The sequence below is a fragment of the Thermothielavioides terrestris genome, chromosome 1 (assembly GCF_000226115.1).
Source record: "Thermothielavioides terrestris NRRL 8126 chromosome 1, complete sequence".
Taxonomy (NCBI): domain Eukaryota; kingdom Fungi; phylum Ascomycota; class Sordariomycetes; order Sordariales; family Chaetomiaceae; genus Thermothielavioides; species Thermothielavioides terrestris.
Genome location: NC_016457.1, coordinates 9,846,288 through 9,867,016, shown reverse-complemented (window position 1 = coordinate 9,867,016; position 20,729 = coordinate 9,846,288). Strand labels below are relative to the sequence as shown.

The 20,729-nt window shown below is 55.3% G+C and overlaps 5 protein-coding genes and 1 non-coding gene across 6 annotated transcripts; 2 read left to right on the top strand and 4 right to left on the bottom strand.

The window, feature by feature from the left end:
- Positions 1-4,791: 4,791 nt before the first annotated feature.
- On the top strand, positions 4,792-6,403 carry THITE_2061473 (glycoside hydrolase family 16 protein). Its single transcript, XM_003651048.1, has 3 exons — positions 4,792-5,217; positions 5,289-5,906; positions 6,008-6,403. The coding sequence occupies exons 1-3, from the start codon at positions 5,060-5,062 to the stop codon at positions 6,087-6,089; spliced, it is 858 nt and encodes a 285-aa protein (XP_003651096.1). The 5' UTR covers positions 4,792-5,059; the 3' UTR covers positions 6,090-6,403.
- A 1,073-nt stretch (positions 6,404-7,476) lies between these two features.
- THITE_t21 lies at positions 7,477-7,558 on the bottom strand. Its single transcript has one exon. It is a non-coding gene; the product is annotated as a tRNA-Ser (tRNA).
- Positions 7,559-9,225: 1,667 nt separating this feature from the next.
- On the bottom strand, positions 9,226-12,726 carry THITE_131530 (uncharacterized protein). Its single transcript, XM_003651047.1, has 6 exons — positions 11,439-12,726; positions 11,209-11,384; positions 10,890-11,121; positions 9,804-10,847; positions 9,449-9,736; positions 9,226-9,391 (listed from the first exon to the last, which is right to left on the bottom strand). Exons 1-6 carry the CDS (start codon positions 11,946-11,948, stop codon positions 9,236-9,238), a joined length of 2,406 nt encoding a protein of 801 aa, XP_003651095.1. The 5' UTR covers positions 11,949-12,726; the 3' UTR covers positions 9,226-9,235.
- Positions 12,727-15,218: 2,492 nt separating this feature from the next.
- Positions 15,219-16,520, bottom strand: THITE_2111080 (uncharacterized protein). Its single transcript, XM_003651046.1, has one exon. It carries the CDS (start codon positions 16,035-16,037, stop codon positions 15,336-15,338), a length of 702 nt encoding a protein of 233 aa, XP_003651094.1. The 5' UTR covers positions 16,038-16,520; the 3' UTR covers positions 15,219-15,335.
- A 653-nt stretch (positions 16,521-17,173) lies between these two features.
- THITE_2111078 (uncharacterized protein) lies at positions 17,174-18,457 on the bottom strand. The gene is made up of 3 exons (XM_003651045.1): positions 18,221-18,457; positions 17,866-18,150; positions 17,174-17,781 (listed from the first exon to the last, which is right to left on the bottom strand). Exons 2-3 carry the CDS (start codon positions 18,079-18,081, stop codon positions 17,470-17,472), a joined length of 528 nt encoding a protein of 175 aa, XP_003651093.1. The 5' UTR covers positions 18,082-18,150; positions 18,221-18,457; the 3' UTR covers positions 17,174-17,469.
- A 275-nt stretch (positions 18,458-18,732) lies between these two features.
- THITE_2094650 (uncharacterized protein) lies at positions 18,733-20,133 on the top strand (the record flags this gene model as incomplete). Its single annotated transcript, XM_003651044.1, has 4 exons — positions 18,733-18,861; positions 18,927-19,053; positions 19,110-19,865; positions 19,925-20,133. The coding sequence occupies 4 exons, from the start codon at positions 18,733-18,735 to the stop codon at positions 19,972-19,974; spliced, it is 1,062 nt and encodes a 353-aa protein (XP_003651092.1). The 3' UTR covers positions 19,975-20,133.
- Between the last annotated feature and the right edge of the window lie 596 nt (positions 20,134-20,729).

The window sequence follows — 20,729 nt, the reverse complement described above, 5'->3', positions numbered from 1 at the left end:
CGATAGTATATAAATAGTTCAATGCCAACGAGCCTCTCGACTTTAATAGCGTTTTTATACTAGACTAGTTCCCTAGTCTATAGTATAACGATAGGCAGTGGCAAAGCGGTATAGTAGCTATCTAGCTACTATAGCTAACTGCCTAAGGTACTGCCGACATTGCTACTAAGGTCTCTGTATTTGGGTAGGCTACTCTAAATAAACGTTGTAACCTAGACTACTACAATGTAGTCAACTAGGTAGATTAAGTAGCTTAGCTCTTGTAGAATACTCTAATTCTAAAGCTAGTTAGTATCCTTTACTATAGGTATATATAGTTTAGGAGCTAGTTGCTCCCCTACTCGTATATTTAGTATTATCACTTATTAACGAACTCGTTATAGCTAAAGTACTTCTAATAGCTAGTTAGTATCTTAGAAGTAAAGGGGTTTAGGATATACTATAGCGTTGTTCTATAGCTAGTAGATCTTACTAGCTTAGACAAGGTCTCTGTTATATAGTATCTATTTCTATAGATCTAGGAGCTAATATAGTTGTTGCAAACTACGATATATAGGATCTAGGATAACGTATAGGCAATATATAGCTCGTAAAAGGATCTTGACTATATTCTAAGGAAGCTGTTGGACAAGGTTCAGGAGGATCTATAATAGGTTTAGGGGTTAGATATTCCGTCGTTTATATCTTAGTAATAAGTAGCAATATATAGTTCTCTAGTTAAATGCTAGCTAGCTACTAGACTATACTATTTTATATCCTTATTACTACCTCCAACTTTAAAGAACTTCGTAATAACTAATAGCTAGAAGTTAGAGGATTAGTAGCTAGCTAGCTACTAGACTATAAGCGAGTTGCTTAGTTCTTAGCCGATTAGCGTACTTAGAAAGGAGTTTCTATAATACTAAGATATAGCAAGTGTTGCTAGTAGTCTAAGTCTTAGCCCTAGGATAAACTTTATAGAGTTAATCGAAGTTTCTAAAAGTGGGCTTAATACTATATAAAATCGTAGATAAATAGAAATTTTATCCTAACCTCTAAGCTTAGCTTTATAGAGAAACTAAAGAAGGAGTATAAATATAAAGGAGGTACTAGCTAGCTACTATTCTACTATTGGTCTAAATACTTCGTAGTTAGATAGATTCTAAAAAATGAACAATGTTTACTCTATATAGTTGATATTGAAACCTTCGATTCTTTAAGAACTATATAGGTATATAGGCTACAGCTTTTTCTACTGCTCTAGAGCCTTCTACCCACTTCTTCTTCCTTTCCTTCTTCTAACCTTATAGCTATAGCCGTTACTGCCTACCTACCTATCTACACTACTATCGTATAAGTTGATTTAAAGCTATTTCTATCGTCGCTATCGCTAAAAAGCTAATTAGCTATATTATAGCTTTAATCTACACTTTTTATACGTTCTATAAGTCGGTTAAGTCGAAAAATTAGTCGAAATCGTAGTAGTATTACGATTAGCAATAGCTAATTAAGTTATAGCAACTTCAAATACAACGATATAGAGCTATATAAAGAGAACAACCCTCCTATCGCTACTAACAATGATACTCCTACTACTAGTAAGCAGCTAGCTCTCGCTACCCCCTTAGCCCTTATTACTAACCCTCTCGCTACCCTCGACCAATAGTAGTAGCGCCTCTAGCCCTATTCTATACGCCCTACGTACTCTACGCCTACTACTACTACCACTACTACTACCACTACTACCAACAAAGGTGCTACTAGCGAGTAGCTAGCTCCTGCTACCCCCCCTGCCCTAGCCGCTACCCCTCCCGCTACCCCTAGCTAATAGTAGTAGCGCTCCTATACCTACTCTATATATTCTACGCCCACTACTACCACTAACACTAGCATTAGTAGCAAGGATACTACTAGCAAGTAGCTAGCCCCCCCCGCCCCCCTAGCCTTTGTCGCCCTTAGCTAGTAGTAGTAGCGCTTCTATATACGCTCTACGCCTACTACTACTACTAATACTAGCACTAGTAGCAAGAACACTACTAGTAAGTAGCTAGCCCCCCCTACTCCCCCTACCCTCCTTACCCTAGCCGCCCCCTCTGCTGCCCCTACTACCCCTGCTAATAAAGGCAAGTCTAAGCTAGTTACGTTTAACAACCTTTAAAAGCGCTTAGCTAGGTCCTTAGGCATAAAGTCTTTAGTAAAGAGTACTATTTAGGTACTAGTTAGTAGCTAGCTAACGTTAGATAAGCGAAGAAGAAGAAGAAAGAGGAGCCTAATTATAGTAAAGTATAGGTAGTACTATATATAGTCTATATTATATATATCTACAATAGGGATATATAGGCCTACTACTTCTAAGAAAGTAAGTATAGTGTTATATTTTTTAATATCTTAGATTTATATTCGCTAACTAATATATAGATCTAGGTAATATATACTAGGAGTATACTAAGTAGGGCTATACTAAGTCCTACGTTTTTATAAGTAATATTAACTAACGAACGACTACTAGTCTAGTACTAACGAGCTACTAGTAGCTACCTTCTATAATTTAGCTAAAGATTATTAAGTAGTATAAGTAAGTCCTTAAAGTCGACGAGGACAAACCTCTATCTACCAACCTTAAAGCGTAGAATAAACGTTTAGTTACAACTATTTATAAGCTATATAGCTCTATAGCTACCTTATATTTATACCTAACTAACTAGCATTGAAAGGTATAATATATAAGGAAACCGCTACCGCTCTACCCCTAGCCAACGCTAGTATACCTATGTCTAGCGTTCTCGCCGCCTTTATAGCTTACCTCTTACTTACTAGGGCTAAGCCCTAGCAAAGTATTAAGGAGAGAGTTGCTCTAGTAGCAGAGTACTAGGCTATAGCTGCTAAATAGCTAGCTACCGCTACTAAGAAGTTAGCTTAGCTAGCTTAAAATGCTCTAGAGGAGGCTAAGCAATATATTAAAGCTTTAACCTAGATATATAAACACCTTATAAATATTAAATAGAATATTATAAATATATTATACCTCTACTTTATAATTGGCTAGTAGCTAATTAGTATAATATAGGGAAATTTAGAGTAGGAAGGGTAGTAAGAATAAGGGTAAAGATAAAGGTAAAGCGGATATTTAAGTTCAATTCTTTTATTTTAATACGTTTCTACTACTGTCTAGTAGCTAGCTAGGCTCTACCTAGGTTAAATATAGTCTTATACTTCCTTAGCCTAGCTATAGCCTCTATATATAACCTATTCTTATATAGCAAGATAGTAGTAGCTCTAAAGTAGGTTATATTACCTACTATATAGACTTAACTAATATAGCATAGACATGGCGATAGCCCGTAGCTAGCCCGTAGTGTAAGCGCGCTATTACCTACCTTTAAGCGCGCTATACCCTGGAATATACGCGAAGACCCCCTGCCGGTATTGCTATAGTACTTTGAGTTGTAGTAGGGGGGTGGCGTTGACAGGGGCTGGAAATTAGTCTTGGTGGGACCTCTTTAACGACGACCCCATCGCGTCAAAGTCAACGAACAGCTAGGTACCTAGCCGCCACGTCGCGCTGCGCAGCTCGGCCCCGCGGGAATTAATTTTGGACATGCCGAACGAGCCGAGCAGCCGGTTGCCGTTGCACAGCATCGAGGGAGGACAGGGATGCTGCACACAAACGCCCTTTTTCCAATTTTTTGCGTCTTCACCTCAGCTGGCGGCTCTGGGCTGCCATTGGACGCTCTGGTCTGCGCCCTTCCTCGCTGTCCCCCTGCCAAGACTCGCTTAGTATGCTCGCCCAGACCACTGCGGGGGTCAGCTGGCCAGGGGGTTATCAGGGACCACGGCCAGGACGTTCGCCCGCTTTGTTCCCTCCAGCGAAGAGCCAAACACCTTGCTCATCTGGCACAGACTGCCTGGACCATCCTGGCTCCAACATCCAATCCTTTGAGCGCAGCTTCCGCCGCGAGTCTGGCCCTTTCGGAACCCCTTGAACCTGCGGATCTGCATCCATCCACTCCACTAGCGTACTGGAGTGAGGGTACCAGAGGACACACTCAGCTCCCGCGCGCCAAGGGAGCACCGCCTGTTTCATGTTTGCCAGCTCAGAAGAGCCTCCCCCGCCCATGCACGCCGCACGCGGTGTACGGAGGCGGCATGGCAGACACATCTGTCTCCTTGGGTGGGATTGCACCTGATAAAGGCCAACATTCTGGCTGCCTTTCACCACAACGTCGAGCATGGCCTCGCATCCTTTGTTGGTCCGCAAGTCCTTCGCCTCGGCGCCGACTCGGCCGGCCGCACACTAATGTCAAGTTTGGTGTGAACGGCTCTGTTCTTGCTTGACTCTCGCCTTGACGGCATTGATCAGTTAGTTAATTAGTTAAGCAGGGTTCGAGATCTCTGATATCAGGCTTGTCATGCCAGATTCTGCCCAATTCGGTCCACCGCTTTGGGCATCCGCCTGACAGAAGCGGGCCGCAAACGCCACATCCAGCCATCACCCCTGGGAGCGCACCCCCACTTATAAACCACATCCACCCATTGGAATGGGAGGGGCGGGCAGTCCATGTTGTTTCATGCTCGCTGCAACGCGACCAGGAGGTATACCTCCAATCACCGACTGTCCTCCAGGGGCACCCCGGCCGAGCCGGTACACTACCTTCGAAGACCCCGTCGAGGCCCCCCCCTGTGGAGATCAAAGCTCCCCCGGCCGGGTGTGGCAACCATCATGGACGGATCAATATGTGCTATCTATAACTCAATCTTCTTTTTGCGTCCCTTTTTAGCCTCCTTCCGCTCGTTGCTATCGCTTCAAGCGTTCCGTTCTCTACCAAGCCAGGTTCTTGCTCTGCTTTTAGTCTATCATTCCCTTTCCGTTCCCGGTTCGTGAGAACCGTGTCTCGTTCCTTTTTTCGACTTCAACCCTGTGGGCTTGACATTCCTTTCGAAACCGCTGGAAGCGGATTATCGTCGTCGTACACTTCCAGACGAGCGTCGATTTTGTTATTGCCACGTTGATTCATACAAGGCTGCCTGAGCCACCGCCGAGAACAGCAGAGAGGAATCTTCACTGTGCAGACAGACAACCATGCGTGCCAGCAGCCTCACCGCGCTGTCCTTCTTTTCGTCCCTTGTTGCGGCTCTCCCGGCCCCAGCCTACCCGGGATACACACTCCTCTGGTCCGATGAATTCGCGGGCCCCGCCGGCTCGAGCCCCGACCAGAGCCGCTGGAACATCATCACCAAGTAAGAATGCCTGTCCCTTCCGCGTCTTTCGAAGGTCACCACCCACCCCTCCTTACTAACCAGCCCTCCAGTGTCCACACCAACCACGAGGTCGAGACCTACACCACGTCGAACCAAAACCTCCAGATCTCCGGCGGCGGCACCGTCCAGATCGTCCCGCGCAAGAGCCCCTCGGGGCAGTGGACGTCGGCGCGCATCGAGTCCAAGGCGACCTTCACCCCCGCCGCGGGCAAGGTGACCATGTTCGAGGCGGCGATCCGGTTCGGCACGAACCCGGCGTCGCAGAAGCAGGGCATCTGGCCGGCGTTCTGGCTGCTGGGCGACGCGATCCACCACGGCACCGCCTGGCCGCTGTGCGGCGAGCTCGACATCATGGAGACCGTCAACGGCCTGCCGACCGGCCACGGCACCCTGCACTGCGGCGCCACCACCAGCGGCGGGCCCTGCGCCGAGCCCACCGGCCGCACCGGCGCCGTCGCCCTGCCCGACGACGGCTGGCACACCTGGTCGCTGCAAATCGACCGCACGAATGCCGCCGGCGGCTGGGCCGGCGAGGTCATCAAGTTCCTCAAGGACGGCCAGGTGTTTTTCCAGGTCTCCGGCGCGCAGCTCGGGGACGAGGGCATCTGGGCCACCCTCGCGCACTCGCCGCTGTTTATCATCTTGAACGTGGCGGTTGGCGGTGACTGGTGAGTTGACGGACTAACCTACCCTACGCGCGCATGGCAAAAGCATGGCGTCGGGAATTGCTGCGAGGAGTAAATGACATGCTGACGAGTCCTGATGACAGGCCTGGTGCTCCCAACGCCGCGACTGCGGACGGCTACGGCAGTATGATGGAGGTCGAGTACGTCGCCGTCTACTCGTCGTAAACTGCTGGCATGTCTGCCGCCGGCTGCTTCGGTTTCGATTCCCGTAAAGGCGCGGCGCTTTCTTGGTATATAGAAGGGAACCGGGAGTCTATATCGCGTATGGCGTCCGGGTTTTTGGATTTTGTTTTGGATCAAGTTGATGATACCTCTGCTGCTCTTTCGCGGTGGCTTCTGCTCGGTTGAGCCGGTGGAATGGCTGGATATCAAGGCTTTTTGCATTCTTGATTGTATATTGTTTATAGTTTGGGTCATTGCCCCTATACATTCGCCGCGTTCTTGTATCAATTGAGGCTGGCTGATCGGCCCTTTCCGAAGGTTCTACTCCCTACTACGGAGCCCAAGTTCTAGATGACCAGCCATTTTGTTACGAAAAGGACGGAACGAACGCATGCCGTTGTTCCATACGAAGTGACGTGCTCTGCCGTTTCTGGCTCTTACCTCCTCTCACGTCCTTCGCTAGGAATGCAATATCCTGGTGTGTCTGAGACGTTCCATGCAAGTTGGCCGCCATCATTGCCATGGCCATGGCGATAGCGAACTCGGTGCTCAGGCTCAACAGCAGCTGGTTCGTACATTTCCTTGCAACGGTCGAAGGAATCAAGACCCAACACCTTTGTTTCATGAGGCCTTTCCCCGGGGAAGAGCGCCTGCACCTGGGCGGCGTGTCCATACATGCCCCGGCATTTCTTCCTTCCGGGCCTTCCTTCCTTCGCTGCGGGCGAGAGATGAGTGCCGACCTGGCCACGGAGACAGGCCACTGCACGGAGCACGAATATCTCAAAGTAGCTATCTGTCCCTCGCCGTTCAATGTGACCCCGCCGCAGGAGCCGGAGGAGCATTAGCCCGGCTTTGAGGCGTAGTTGATATGTGCGTGCCCCAGTGCCGCAGCCAGCCGCCGCTTTGGTGGACGCGCAACCAACAACGCCGTCTTGATCTTGTCTTCTTCTGGACATCAATGGAGAGTTGGGGAGCGCAGACTGGCGAGGCAGGCCGCTGGGACTATCTCGGGGGGGGGGGGGGGGGGGTGGCCATGATTAGCGCGCGCATGCGTGGTGGGCAGATAGCCATGTTACCGCAGGCCAGGAGAAGAATGAGCCGGACGACCTTGGTGTGCTCAGCAGCTACAAGCTGGAGCGCTCAGAGCATAGAGAGAAGTACTGAAAAAATTGGGCTTGTGTAATCACAAGATAGGTAGATTGGGATCAGGGGAAAAGCTAGGTTCTCATCCGGTTGCCGTCCGCTGATTAGGTTAGCATTCCACAACTTGCACATGTAAAGGAGCACCATTACTTGCTCATGAGTTCACACCACTCGGTACAGGCGCCAAAAAACGAGATACAACCGACCTCAGGGGCAGGGGGGAGAGGAGAAAAATGCAAAAGGAAATCGACGTGGGCCTGATTCGAACAGGCGCTCCCGAAGGAACAAGATTTCTAGTCTTGCGCATTAGACCACTCTGCCACCACGCCTTGGGTTTTGGTCGAGGCAATTCTCACCCTATGAGTGGGTCTGGCCGCTGCTCCACTCGCATCTGGCCTCCTTGTGTCCACGAAGTTCCAACGGGGATGCTGCCACTTGGTCTGTCAAGCTGCCTTTTCCTCCGCTCTTTCACAGTTGGACGGCAATCAATGCTCATGGTACGTACTCTACTGCCCCGTAGTTCGTAGTGGAACCATCCCTCTCCTCATCGGAGAACACTCAGAAAAAAAGAAACACATTAGAAAAAACTTGCTTGTGTCCACGTTTGGTCCCCTGGGAAACCCCTTCCCCCCCATCCCACCCGACGGCAGACGACGGAACATCTATTCCTATTCAACCCCCTCTGCGTTTGATGGTCCCGGTTGTGGCGAAGAGTTGCGTGCCTAGAGAGACCACGCCGGTGACACAAACCGTGGAAGGTCAACATCGCGTTGCCATGAGTGGTGAGGACTGGCCACCCAGGGTTGAGAGAGCGCCTCGGCGGGTCATCAGTCATATGGCCGCGTACGCTGTGATTTAGAGTGCGGGTCGGCAAATAACGGGCGGTAGAGAGCGCACAGGAGATGAGCGGGTGCTGGTTCTTGCACGCTGGCGGCCACGACCGGGACGTCCGTCATCTTCTCCCGGACTCCGAATTTCCGGCCCTCAGAGATACTTATGCCGCGCCGATGCCGCGGGACTGATCGAGTTCTGCGGTCTGCCCGTCTGGATGGGACGGCTGTACCAGCCCTCGAGTCCCTCCTCCCAGCCCAGCCCAACACAAGACAATTGTTCATGGTACCGTGGACAGCGTCATGTCACATCCCGCGGGCGACAACCTGGCTGTCGGCACATCAACAGAGCAGTAGCAAAACAACCCAGGCAGGCCTCCTTCCTGCTCGCTCGACTGAGGCGGGCCGGGCATGCAGGCGGACGTCTGCATTCGTGAGCGGTGGGAAAGGATGGTGGAATATAAACACGCCCTTGACTCGGAGGACGAACTTCCAGGACCCGTTGTGTGGCCCATGGCAGGCATATCCGGTTGTCAAACTCCAGACAGCTGAAATTTTTTCGGGTATGTGATGTGTGTATGTCATATCTTCATCCGGATAGACTGGTGGTGAAAAGGCACAGCAATCCGAACTCCTCGAGGGGGGAGCGACGACGAGCCAAATTAGTTGCCACCACCGTTTCTCCCCCCGTTTTGCCCCCCTCTCACTTCGCGGTCGTGCACCTAGGAAACCCCAAACCCAGAGCGGACTGAATGCGACCTCATCCAGCGTGTGTTGATCCCCCACCCGCCCATTAAACAAGATACAGGGCCTCACTCTACTCGACACAAGACCGGATAACCTGAACACCGAAAAAGAACAAGTAACCCAAACACAGGAAAAGAAGTCCGTCGGGGCGAGAGCGCCGCCAAGGCCCAACCTTCGGGTGAGCGGGCAAAAAAAAGAGAACCATGCAACAGCCACAGCCTTCCACCTGTCTCGCCTCAGTTTCAAAAGAACGTGTACAGAAACCACCGGAGACCTGGAGCGGCCAACGCCGACCGGAAGCAACCCTCGAGGTGGCGAATCGCAAAGCAGGTAAATGAAATGATAAAGGAACGGCAACGACCAGTAGAAAAAGTATGCCCGACTGAGGCCGGAGCATGGTCACAAGAGTATGGAGTCCTAGTCCGAGTTTTACTCCGTCGCTCCAATCGAGGTATCCGTTTCCATCGAGAAGCCCAAGTCGAATGTCCCGTCTTCTCCGGCGTGGTCGTCCGTCAAGAACGTGTCGAAATCGAATTCGATCACATTGTCCGTCTGCATCGGGTTCGTGAACTCGAGAGGGAAATCCTGGCGACTTGTTAGCAAGGGGTTGCGTGAAGCAGGGGTTGAGGGGTGCCTCGCTACCATTCCGCCGGTGTCCAGGAAGTTGGTGGCCTGGTTGGAATCTGTGTGCGGGGGCGGAGGCGCCGCAACAGCAGGTGCCGCCTGCGGCATCGGCGCCCCAGCCGCCGGCTGGCCGTTCGGCACCACCTGGCCGGCGTTCACCCCTTGATTCTTGCCGAAGCCAGCCGGGTTAGCCGGTGTGATGGGCGTTGCCGGCGTCGGCGCCTCTTGGTTGGCTTCTGGCGCTTCGGCGGCGGGCGTGGCCCCCGCTTGGTTGAGGTTGGGGTTGCTCTTCTTCTGAGCCGCCGCCTAGAGTGAACAAGACGTCAGCATCCAAAGCCGCTCAGCGGTCACCGGCGCGGTCTGGGCGACATACCTTGGCCTTAGCACTCTTAGTTTCCTTCTTCTTGGGCGCCGGCTTGTTCCCCTGCGAAGGGGTAGGAGGGGCAGCATTGCTGACTTGCGGAGACGCCGTTGGGTTGCGGGCGTTGGCCGCGTTCGCAGCAGCCGTGGCCGGGGCGGAAGGCGGAGGCATGGATCGCTGGTTCTGCGCCGGACCTCCTTGCATCTGGGGTTGCGGGGGCTGACCGGCCATTTGGCCGTTGGGCCCGCCCTGCGGCCACTGCATCGGCGCTCCCTGAGCGCCCGCCTGCTGAGCCTGGCGCTGCGCCGCCAGCATCTGCTGCGGATTCATCTGGCCGTTGTAGGGAGGGGGCGGCCGCATGGCGCCGTTCATCTGGGTGGCCATGTTCATGTTCATGCCGAAATGCTGTACGGCGCTGGGGTCCATGTTGGCACCCATGAAGTTCATGGAACCGGGAGAGCTCCGCGACTGAGCGGTACCGTCCGGCAGCGGGGAGCCCATGTTGGCAGCGTTCGCCATCTGCGGGTTGGGCCGCTTCATCTGGTCCGAGGGATTCGGCGAGGCACCGCTCCGGCCGCCCGGCGGCGAGGTCCCCTGGAACGGCTGTCCGTTAGGTCCGGCCGCAGCTCCGGGACCGCCCGGCCCCTCCCCACGCGGCGTGGTGGTGCTGTGGTCCTGCTCCTGCCGCGCCATCATCAAGCGTTTCTTGTTTTGCTGCTCCAGGAGCATCAGCTGCATCTGGTAGTCCTGCAGCGCGTGGTTGCTCCCCGTCGTGGCCTGGCCGTTGGGAGCGTTGGCCCTCATGTTCCCGGGCGCCATGTCCCCGGGGTTATAGTATTGCGTCAGCGAGCTGCCGTCGGGACCTTGCGGCACCATAGGGGAGCCCTGACCCTGTGGACCGGCGGCGTTGGGCATGGGCTTGTTGGGCATCTGGTTGCCGTGGTGCTGCGACATGTTAGTCGAGTACGTGGCAAGTGTCTTCGCTTGGACGTGGGGGGCTGCAGAGGCAAAGGCCTGGAGCTGGTCAGGATTCAGCGAAGTTGGGTTGACGCCAATCTGGAAAAGCAGTGCTCGTGCTGAGTCGGGACCGCTTCCTACCTGCTGTTGCCCGGGCATGCCCTGGCCCGGTCGCCCGCCGGGCATCATGACGCCCTGGTTAGGATTGAACGGCGCTCCCCCGTCGAGGCGCGGTCTCTTGGAGGGTGAAGGCGCGTTGTCGGCGCCTCCGGGCGAAGCCGGCCTGGCACGGTTTCCGTCCATGTCGGACGGGTCGCGCTGCATCTGGCCGGCCGCCTTCTGCTGCTGATGGAGCATCTGCATCGCTTGAGGGCTAGCGGAACGCGGATGGTTAGCAACGGATGTGTCAGGGACGCTGCAGCGACGGAAGGACCTGGTTCGTTCGGCGTGCCACACTTACTTTTGGCTGTTCGCCATGGCTGTTCTCTGCAGCTGATTCCCAGGTTTCATGCCGATGTTCATGGCGCTGTTCGGCATCGACCGCATCATCTGCTGGTGGAACTGCTGCTGGGCGAATTCCGGGCGCATTTGGCGAAGCATGTCGCGCTGCTGCTCCTGCCGCAGGCGAGACTGTGCCTGGCAACGAAGTCAGACGCGACACTAATCAGCTTGGGAGGCATTCGTCCATACCTGAGTGTGTTGCACATATTGATTCACCTGGCCGCTCGAGCCCTTGCCCTTCTGCGAGTTGAACATGTCCCAGAAGAGGCAAAACCAATCGTAGAGGAAGCAGCTATCTGGTACGGGAGTCGGCAGATTCGGGGCCGGAAGATCGTCGGGACGCTTCTGGTCCAAAGCGTCCTTGTTATCTGCGTCCGTGGCGTCGCCGACGCCGTTTCCCAGGACGTTGCCATTCTCGTCGCGATGTTTCCCCGGGCTGTCCTTGATGACCTTGATGTGCGGGTCCGCTCCGTAGACGGCGCGGGCGCAATCGAACATGTTGTTCCGAATGAAGTAATCATAAATATAAGTGTTCAATAGTGTCCGGTCGTTAACCTGAATCTGATTCGGGGGCGGAGGCTGTTGTTGTTGTTGTTGCGGCACAAGGGGGCCGTTGTTCATCATGGTCATGGTAGGCCCGGCGGGCCCGCCCATGGCGTTCATGGCGTTCATGGTGGGCATGCCCGCCATGTTGTTCATGGTGTGCAGCGGGTTGCAGACAACGGTCTGCTCGAACGGAGCTGATGGGTGTCGGAAGATGGAGTGTGAAACCCGTGTTGGCGGGTTGCGCTGGTGATCCCGACGCCGTTGCGACGGCGATTGCGCTTATCCCAGGTCTGCGTGGGCGGGTGGGTGCGTGGTTGATCGCCACCGAAGTGGCGCACGGTGTGCGTTAGGACCGGCAAAGCGGAAGGCGGTGGGCGTGTTCACGCAGACGGATTGTCAGTTCGCGGGTAAAGCTTCCGAACAAAGGCGCGACACGGTCGAAAGTGGGAGGGGGAACGGCGTGAGATGCGTCGCGATGGTCGCAAGATGCAAGGTGCGATGGCGATGGATGGAGCAAGGGGCGCCAAAGTGCGAGGTGACAGTAGGGGCGAGCTCCTGACGGGGCCAGAGCGGCGTGCAGCGACGTGGTGGGATGACTGTGCCAATCTCCACGGGCGGGCTGGCAGGCGACGACTAGGCAGGTCGACGACGGGGATGCCAGACGCTGCCGCACCACGGGCGGTCGCTCCCTTTGCCCTCTGTGGGCGCCTGAGGACGGACGGGCTGTCGCAATTGTCGTGCTCACCCGCGAAACTGCTTGGCCACTCGAGCTGATTCCGGGGAGGGTCGACGACGCGACAACGAGGACATCAAAGTAGCATGGCTCGCTTGACCGGGATGGGGGTGCTGGCGAGCAGGGAACCAGTGTGGAAATGCAGAAGAGGAGCAAGACAGAACGGGGGGTTAGGATTTTTGGAAATTTCGGCGACGCCTTGAGCGTACGGAATACACTGTCGCTAATGGGGGGGCAGGCGCGGCGAGAACTCGAGAGCGGCAAGGCGATTGGGATGGTCTGCCAATCTCTCTCGGAACCGAGCGGCGGTCCTGCGCAGTTTCTGGCACGATTTGCGTGGCACGCTGCGTACATCTGAGACCCCAGCCGTGGATGCCCCTAATCTGAGGCACGCAAGGCAGCCCCGCAGTCAAGTTAGGCCACAATCTTGCTAGCGGGCTCTTGGCACCCTGGATTTGCTCTGTCAGGTATGTTGGCTATGTGCGATAACTGCAACCACGTTACACACCTGGAGGGAACACAGATAAATGGCGCCGACGTGGACTTGCGGACTTCCATTGCCAGTGAGAGCCCAGCCACCGCATTTGTTCTGAACTAAGTTACCTCACCTTCGCTGCCTTCATTGTATCGAGCTTCATCCGCTTTATAAGTTCATCAGCGGAGCTGCCGTCCCGCAACTATTCATCGTGTCTCATGCCAATGTTTGGCAGAGGATCTGTCCCAATTGTGGGTGACGAACTGCTTCTGCTCAAGTTCGACTCCGAGCAGGTGAGCTGCCATCGCTTGGCGCTGGGGTCCGACAATCCTGCTTGAGGAAAGTTGAAGCAGCGTGCCCATGTTCTCATGAACGAGGTCCAATTTTATCCGAGACAATGACCCGGGTGTGGGCGCAGTTTTTGTCTTGGGGGATAGGTGCAGATTCCTGGTCTTGAACTACCTTACTCAAGGTACTTGAAGGTCGAAGCTACCACTCTCTTGACGTGCCTTAATTAATGTGATGACGCTTCCGCTGTGTCATCGGCCGTCGGGTCTCCAAACTAGGTAGCCAACTCACGCCATTTCTGGCTCGAAGTTTCCGGGATCTCCATGACGGTTGCTGCTGGGCAAGCTTGGTGGCCCTGTCGTAGGTTGGGTGCAAGCCTCAAATGGGGTTGAATTTGGGGAGGGCCCAGTGGTGGAGGTGCCCCGCAAACGCTAACTGAGTTTAAGTGGTCCAGCATCCGACGGGAGCAATCCTCCACAGTCTAAAATGCAACACCATCCTTTGCATGGTCTATGGAATAAGGTGGTCAAGTAGGTGAGCTGGGCAGTTCCGTGAGGCGATGGAACCTGGGAAAGACAACGAACATACATGCTTGTAGTACTTTTCGCGCGCTCAGCTTCGTTGCCGCGACGGACCCTCTCGTTGACGGGTGCGCGGTATCGCAGCGGGGAGAACCTCCCGTTCTCGTGGATCGACCGCACCATGGACTGTCCGGGAAGTCGCCCCAAGACGGGACCCACTGTTCGCCGGCTGAAGAAGATGGAAAAACATGAAATGCAGTAGTGTACATACAAGCCTTGAAAAGCAGGCCGTTGAACAACCGCAATTCAACCTGTGCGAGAGTGAGACGTACAGTACATCGCTGTGGTAGTAGGACTCGGCGCTCTTATTCGTGTGAAACTCAACAGGGAGGTGTCATTGGAATCCCTGGCAGGTATACTGTCCTCCTCCGTATGAGGGCACGCAGTGTACTCCGTACTCCGTACGGAATATCCGTAGAGCAATCTTGGAATTAATCTCCGACGGGGCGAAAATCGAAATGACACAGCTCCACCGAGGTTCATCTTCTGCAGTACCTCTTGGCACAGAGGTGGAAGCACTCGGCCTATGCGGTAGCTGTAGGAACTGGTACCTTATGACTAAACCAGGTTGGCGGCAGCGAGCAGCACCTCCAAGCCTCCGGTCCAGCTCTTGTCCTTTAGCATGTTTAAAAAGATTTCACAGTAAGGGGAATTAACCAGTAAAACCGTCTCCCTGAATTGCATTCCCGCAATGACATCCGAGTTCGTTCCAGATCCGTCGGTGCCAGGAACTCTGACCGCGATGGGTTGGCCTTTTCTGGAGTCAAAAGTCTTGCCTTCTGGTGCTACTCGGGCGATTCAGTTTGCCACTTCTAACACTTGTAGTTATTGGGTAGTCGTGCCATATATTTGTTTCTTGAGCAACTGTCAAGGAAGCCAAGCCAAGCTAAGGTAAACAGCCGTCGACTTCATAACAATCTTGCTGAGGAGCACCTTGGGTAAGTCTGATTCCGGGTGCGGTGGGCGACGGTTCACAAAAAAGGTGACTTCTGTGAACTCATGCCGTGACAAACGGCGTACTGCCCCTCTAAAAGGGAGTAGACAACAGATCATATGCGTCGTAACCCCGGCGGTAGACGCCGGTTCAACGTGGGGCACTCAGAGTTGCCAAAGTCATATGTTCCTTAATCACTCTGGCTTCCAGTTCATTAAACAATATGTCTAATCCGTATCTTGCCAAGCAGAGAAGCGGGTATCAATCTATACAAGAATCCCAAGACGCCGTCTAGACCTTCCAGTTCCTCCAAATTTTAAATATGCGGGTTGCCCGGTGAAGAAGCCCCCAAGTCTGCAACACCCCGTGACAATCATGCAAAACACTCACCCAGGGCAGAAATACACACTTCCCTCCCTGCCTTCCCTCCATCCCAGTGCGTCATGATTATGAAGCTGCAAAGGCAGCGAAAAAAAAAGGCATCAGCCAAAAGAAGGGGAGAAAAAAAAAAGGAGAAAGAAGAAAAAAATCAAAGACTACTCCAAAACTCAACCCCCTGCCTCCTCAAATCCGCCAACAGATCATCCACCCGGAACATCGCCGACGTACTGCCAGCGCCCGTCCCCTTCTCCCTCCTCATACTCCACCGGCGGCTGCTCTTCTTCTTCTCCTCCTCTTCCACCGACCCGGCATCGCCACCATAGGTCCGATCGCCCAGGTAGCGCCGCAGCACGCTCTGGGCGCGCTCCGCCTCGCCGCCGAGGCTCTTGACGAAGTCGTGGAAGTCCACCTCGAGCGTCCACGGCTGCGGCTCTGCGTCGACGTCGATGACGTCATCCTCATCATCGTCGCGTGGTTGTTGTTGTTGTTGCTGCTGTGAGAGGGTGGGGCCGTAGTGGTAGTCGCGGTAGGCGAGCGTCGACTGCTGGTTGAAGTCGAGCGCGATGCGGCAGACCTCGTTGCGCACGCGGCAGGTGCGGCAGGTCACCTGCAGGTGGAATTCGGCGCGGGGTGGCTGCTGCTGCTGGGGGTGATGCTTTTCGTCGTGTTTGGATTGGCGGCGGTGCTTGTTGTTATTGCTGCTGCTGTCCCGCGGAGGGAGCCGGGAGTCGGTGGGCGAGGATGGTGCATAGTAGGGGTGCGGGATGAGAGGCTCGGTGGCGGAAAAGTCGCTGTGAGAGCCGGAGTGGCGGCGGCTCGAGAAGCCGCGCTTGGAGGAGCAGCTTCCCATTGTTGGAGACAGGTTTTGCATACTTTGCCGGACAACCGGTGGTTGCGATGGTGTAAGACCGGCCTGAGAAGAGATGTATGGCGCGAGGTTGTGCAAGCCGTGGAACAGAACGAGACTGTTGCAAAGGCCCGCTGCTATAGCTGCTCTTACTGCGGTCTCTGGAGGGGTCGTTCCTGGTTGAGGTTGGGACATGGCGCGGTTCGAATGTCGGTGCGGTGCGAGCATGTTTTTTCAAAGTTCTCAGCTCAGGTGCCAGGCCAAGTTTGTCCGCAATGCAAGACGGGCATCACCATGGGCGACGGGAGAGTATATAAGGGCGTTGCCCCTTTGTTCAAATAACTCATAAGACGTGGCATGGTTCACATGGGCTGAGCGTGGCCACTTGCGTGGCCAGCGCCCCGTGAGACCGCCTCACAAAAAATATGTGACGTGCGCGTGACGGGGCTGGCTTGTTGAAGTGGCAGTGTGTGCAAAACAACTCGCAGAGGCCGTGCAGCAGAGGCCGCAATCGGGAGCGTGACGCTCGATCCGTCGGGTTCCGTGGGCTCAGAGCGTGGCGCAGTCGCCGCGGCGCTCTGGCCGGCAAATCTCGACCCGGGCTGCAGGTCTGCAGGGCTGCAGGGCTGTGCTGCGCGCAGCTCCGATCCCATGCATACCGCAACGGCGGTAGGAAGAGCCCGATCCCTTGGAGAATAAAGCGTGCCCTGCTGCCGCTTTTGACCTCGAGGTGTTGGTTCCCGGATGTCGGGGCGCACTGCGGACCATGGGCTTCCTTCAATCCGCAACGAGGCAGGGCCTTGCATTGTCCAACAAACTTGCAGAGGTGGAACAAGGACTCGACTGACAATCAACGCACTGCAATTGTCCAACAGCACTGTCAAGATTGTTCAAGTTAGCTTCTGGGTGGCAGAGAGTGCCCTAACCGACGGCGGATCATCGCAGCACGAACACGCATCCTACGCAAGGATTTGAAGCTGCGTCCACTGCCTCGTCTGGTGTCTGGAGGGCTCAATTCCAGCAACGCGAGGCGGTGGAAACAAGAAAGACGGAGGCGCTCTGGCCTCATGGGCCCAATCAGCTGAATTGTGTGGGTATTCCGTACATGCGGTGTCCTGTCCTAGGCTTCGTGTGTTTCGAAAGAGGCCCCGGCCCGATCGGGTTCGGCGGCCCCTGAACTCTTCTCAGCCGACTCCCCATGTAGGCCCGCACGAACACCGGGGCCGGTGGGCATGTCCATCACTGCCGAAGCGCAACGCTGCGTCGTGGGTTAGTGTCCCGTCAAGAGATGGCCGTCGCTTGCCCACCGTAGCCCGGGCTGGCCGTCTAAAGGGGCCCCTCCCTGTTGCGGCCAGATGGCCGCGTCGGGCTGCATGGATGGCCTCCGCAAGACCGACGTATCAGGCGGCTTCGTTGTGCGAAGTCTCGCAAACGACTAGTCATCCTCTGGCGGGAGTTCGTCGTCAATGTACCGTATTAGACTGATGCGCATCTCGGTTGTGTCATTCCCCCTCAGCACGTCGCTGACGAAGTGGGCCTCCACCTGCATCTGGACCATCTCCAGCGCTCCTCGCAGCACGCCGCACAGGATGTTGGAGTACCACAGCTCGTCCTGGGCGCGGCCGTCGTCGGGCAGCTCGACGAAGTCGGCAAAGGGGTTCTCGTCAAACACCAGCGAGAACTGCTTGCCGTCGCTCGTCCAGTTTGTGATTGTCGGTGTGATGTTGAGGAATATCTTGAACCCGACCTGCAGTGCATCCCATCGCCGTCAGACACGGACGAGCGCCAGCGTACCCTCCACCCCCCCCCCCCCGGACTGGGCCGAACGCACCTTGGCAATCATCTCGGCGGTCTCTCGGAAGTTGGCGCACCGTCTGACGGTATTGGACTTGGCCAGGTAGTCTTCGATCAGGCGCAGGCCGATGTTGTAGCCCATCTTGTCCAGCTGCTTGTTGACCTCGACATAGTCGCTGTCAAAGTCCTTGCAGAGCTGCGCGACGATGGTGCCGTATGTGAGGACGACGAGCTCGGAGTTGACCTTGTCCATCCGCGTCCTGGCGCGGTCAGCAATAGCGGGGTTTGATGCGGCTGTAGGTGCGCTTCTTACTTCCAAACCCTGTGTGGGAGAAACAACGGTCAGCATCATCACGAACGGGCAGGTGCTGGCCGCTGGGGTGCGAACATACTCCTCCCCCAGGCGCGAAGCCTTACTTGACGCCATTGCGGACTGAGAAGGAAAAACCCAGCCGGCGATGACGGTAGAAAGTTGCCAATATAATAACAGAGAACGATACGCAGTACAGAAGCCGATGTTTAGAGATGGCCTAGTTTGGGCTGGCGAGTAAACATTCAATGAGGACTGTCAATGATGGTGGTCGCGCCCCGATTGAGATGGGTTCGGTATTCCATGGCGCAAAGCGTAATGTATTCCGTATTGTACTGTACAAGGTTACGTTAACGCTTTGGAATGGAACACATGCGCACCGGGCTGGTGGGTGGGGACCGACCCTCGCAGCGGAGCGCGGGGGATCTAAAATCCAGCAGCCTTGGTGCAACTTGCTGCAAGGTGCGAATGACGCTTTTCCAAGCTGGGCAACATCAAGCTCAAACAGCACCAGTCTCGCGTCGCCAGTCCTGTTTCTTCTGTCCGCGACCCCAATTGCTTCCGAGTAGAGATTTCACAAACCCAGCCTCGATCATGTCGGAAAAGCGACCGGCCCCCGATGAGCCAGGCGACGGACAGCTTGTCGTCAAGCGGCAGAATGTGGGCACCAGCCGCGCCCTCACACGGCCCGGCGCGTCAGGGAGTGGTGCACTCATCCAGACAGTAAGTGCTGGGTTTGCTGCTTTGGGAGTTGCCGCGATGTTGTGCTGACCTACGGAATCTATCAGGCGCCCCGAACCAGCGCGCTTCAGCACCCCCTGATGGAGCTGTCAGGACACACGGGCGAGATTTTTTCCGCCAAGTTCGACTCTACGGGGAATCTGATAGCTTCCGGGTCTATGGATCGGACGATAAGTGAGTCTCCGCATGCTTTCGTGCTGTGCGAGGGGCGAACTGACCAGCGACGGCAGTGCTGTGGAGGACATACGGCGACTGCGAGAACTACGGCGTGCTGACCGGCCATCGCGGCGCCATCCTCGACCTCCAGTGGTCCCGCGACTCCGACATCCTCTTCTCCGCCTCGGCCGATATGCACCTCGCGAGCTGGGATCTCACGTCCGGTCAAAGGATACGGCGCTACGTCGGGCACGAGGAGATCATCAACTCGATGGACATCAGCAAGCGCGGCGAGGAGCTGCTCATCAGCGGGAGTGACGACGGCACCATCGGGATATGGGACCCGAGGACGAAGAATGCGGTCGACTACATCGAGACCGAGTTCCCGATCACGGCCGTCGCCATCTCCGAGGCTGGCCACGAGATCTACTCGGGCGGCATCGACAACGACATCAAGGTGTGGGACATACGGAAGAAGGCGACGGTCCACTCGATGCTGGGCCACACCGACACAATCACGTCGCTGCGGGTATCGCCGGACGGCCAGCAGCTGCTCTCCTACGCCATGGACTCGACGGCGCGCACTTGGGATATCAGGCCGTTTGCCCCCGCCGAGCGCCACATCCGCACCTTTGACGGCGCGCCGCTCGGGCTGGAGAAGAACCTGATCCGCGGGAGCTGGGACTCGGACGGCAAGAAGATTGCTGTCGGGGCAGGGGACGGCACGGTCGTCATCTGGGCCAGCGATTCCGGGAAGTTGCTGTACAAGCTGCCGGGTCACAAGGGGACGGTGAACTGTGCCGAGTTTGCGCCAGGAGATGCTCCTATAAGTTGGTGCACCCTTGCGCAGCCATGGGGAGGATTTCGTTGTGGCTAACTTGTTCGGTAGTTCTCTCTGCGTCTTCCGACCGCACCATGCTGCTGGGCGAGCTGAAGTGAGCCGGCAGCCTGGAAAAGGCGCCGGGGTTTCAGAATCAATCTCGACGCCGACTACCCGTCCAGCCGCGAGGTCTTCCTTGTGAGCAGAGACACGGGTTATAACACAGAGCGGCCAAGCTTATGGCGCTACTATCCGCCCCGAAACTCAGGGCTCGAAGAGCGGCCGCGGTAGAGCAAGTGCTCCCGCCCTGCCCACCTGGGGCGGATGTCCTACCTTCCGCTCGAGGGGTGGTGATGAGTGGTTGGGATGGGCATGAGCTACAAGTCCAGGCAGAATGGCTGATGGGCCGATGAGGTGCGATGGTTGTAGATTTCAGAACTTCCCGGCATCCGAGAGGTGAAAAGGGGCCCGAGAGCGCCGTGCTCGGAAGGCAGGGACTGGTGGCTGCAGCGATGATGATACCCCACCGGAGAATTAACCCTGGCAAGGAGCGCAGTCGAGTTGCCTCATTCCGCAGTTCTGGGCTTGGACAGCGCGAGAAACAACTGAGCGAGTGCTTGTGCGTCGAAGCACTTGCACCTGGGTCGGAGCAGCGTGAGGCCCTTGAACTGTGGGTGTTTCTGAGAGTCTGCAACTCCTAATTCCTTACAGATTGATAAGGTACCTACTCGTCGCTGAGATACTGCCAACGGAATCCGAAGTCTTCGTGACGGCGCAGCTTCGCGACCCCGAGGCCAAGTCCCTGATCCGAGCCCAGGATGCTCTGAAACATGGTGCCTGCCCCGCTTGCCTTCACGCCAAGGAGATGCTTCAT

Coding starts and splice junctions, on each gene's coding strand:
- THITE_2061473 (XM_003651048.1), top strand. CDS start 5,060: ATGCGTGCCAGCAGCCTCACCGCGCTGTCCTTCTTTTCGTCCCTTGTT. Junction 5,218..5,288: donor CGCTGGAACATCATCACCAA/GTAAGAATGCCT, acceptor CCAGCCCTCCAG/TGTCCACACCAACCACGAGG. Junction 5,907..6,007: donor GTGGCGGTTGGCGGTGACTG/GTGAGTTGACGG, acceptor TCCTGATGACAG/GCCTGGTGCTCCCAACGCCG.
- THITE_131530 (XM_003651047.1), bottom strand. CDS start 11,948: ATGAACAACATGGCGGGCATGCCCACCATGAACGCCATGAACGCCATG. Junction 10,848..10,889: donor GCATGCCCGGGCAACAGCAG/GTAGGAAGCGGT, acceptor CTGCTTTTCCAG/ATTGGCGTCAACCCAACTTC. Junction 9,737..9,803: donor CTAAGAGTGCTAAGGCCAAG/GTATGTCGCCCA, acceptor TGTTCACTCTAG/GCGGCGGCTCAGAAGAAGAG.
- THITE_2111080 (XM_003651046.1), bottom strand. CDS start 16,037: ATGGGAAGCTGCTCCTCCAAGCGCGGCTTCTCGAGCCGCCGCCACTCC.
- THITE_2111078 (XM_003651045.1), bottom strand. CDS start 18,081: ATGGACAAGGTCAACTCCGAGCTCGTCGTCCTCACATACGGCACCATC. Junction 17,782..17,865: donor CCGCCGAGATGATTGCCAAG/GTGCGTTCGGCC, acceptor GATGCACTGCAG/GTCGGGTTCAAGATATTCCT.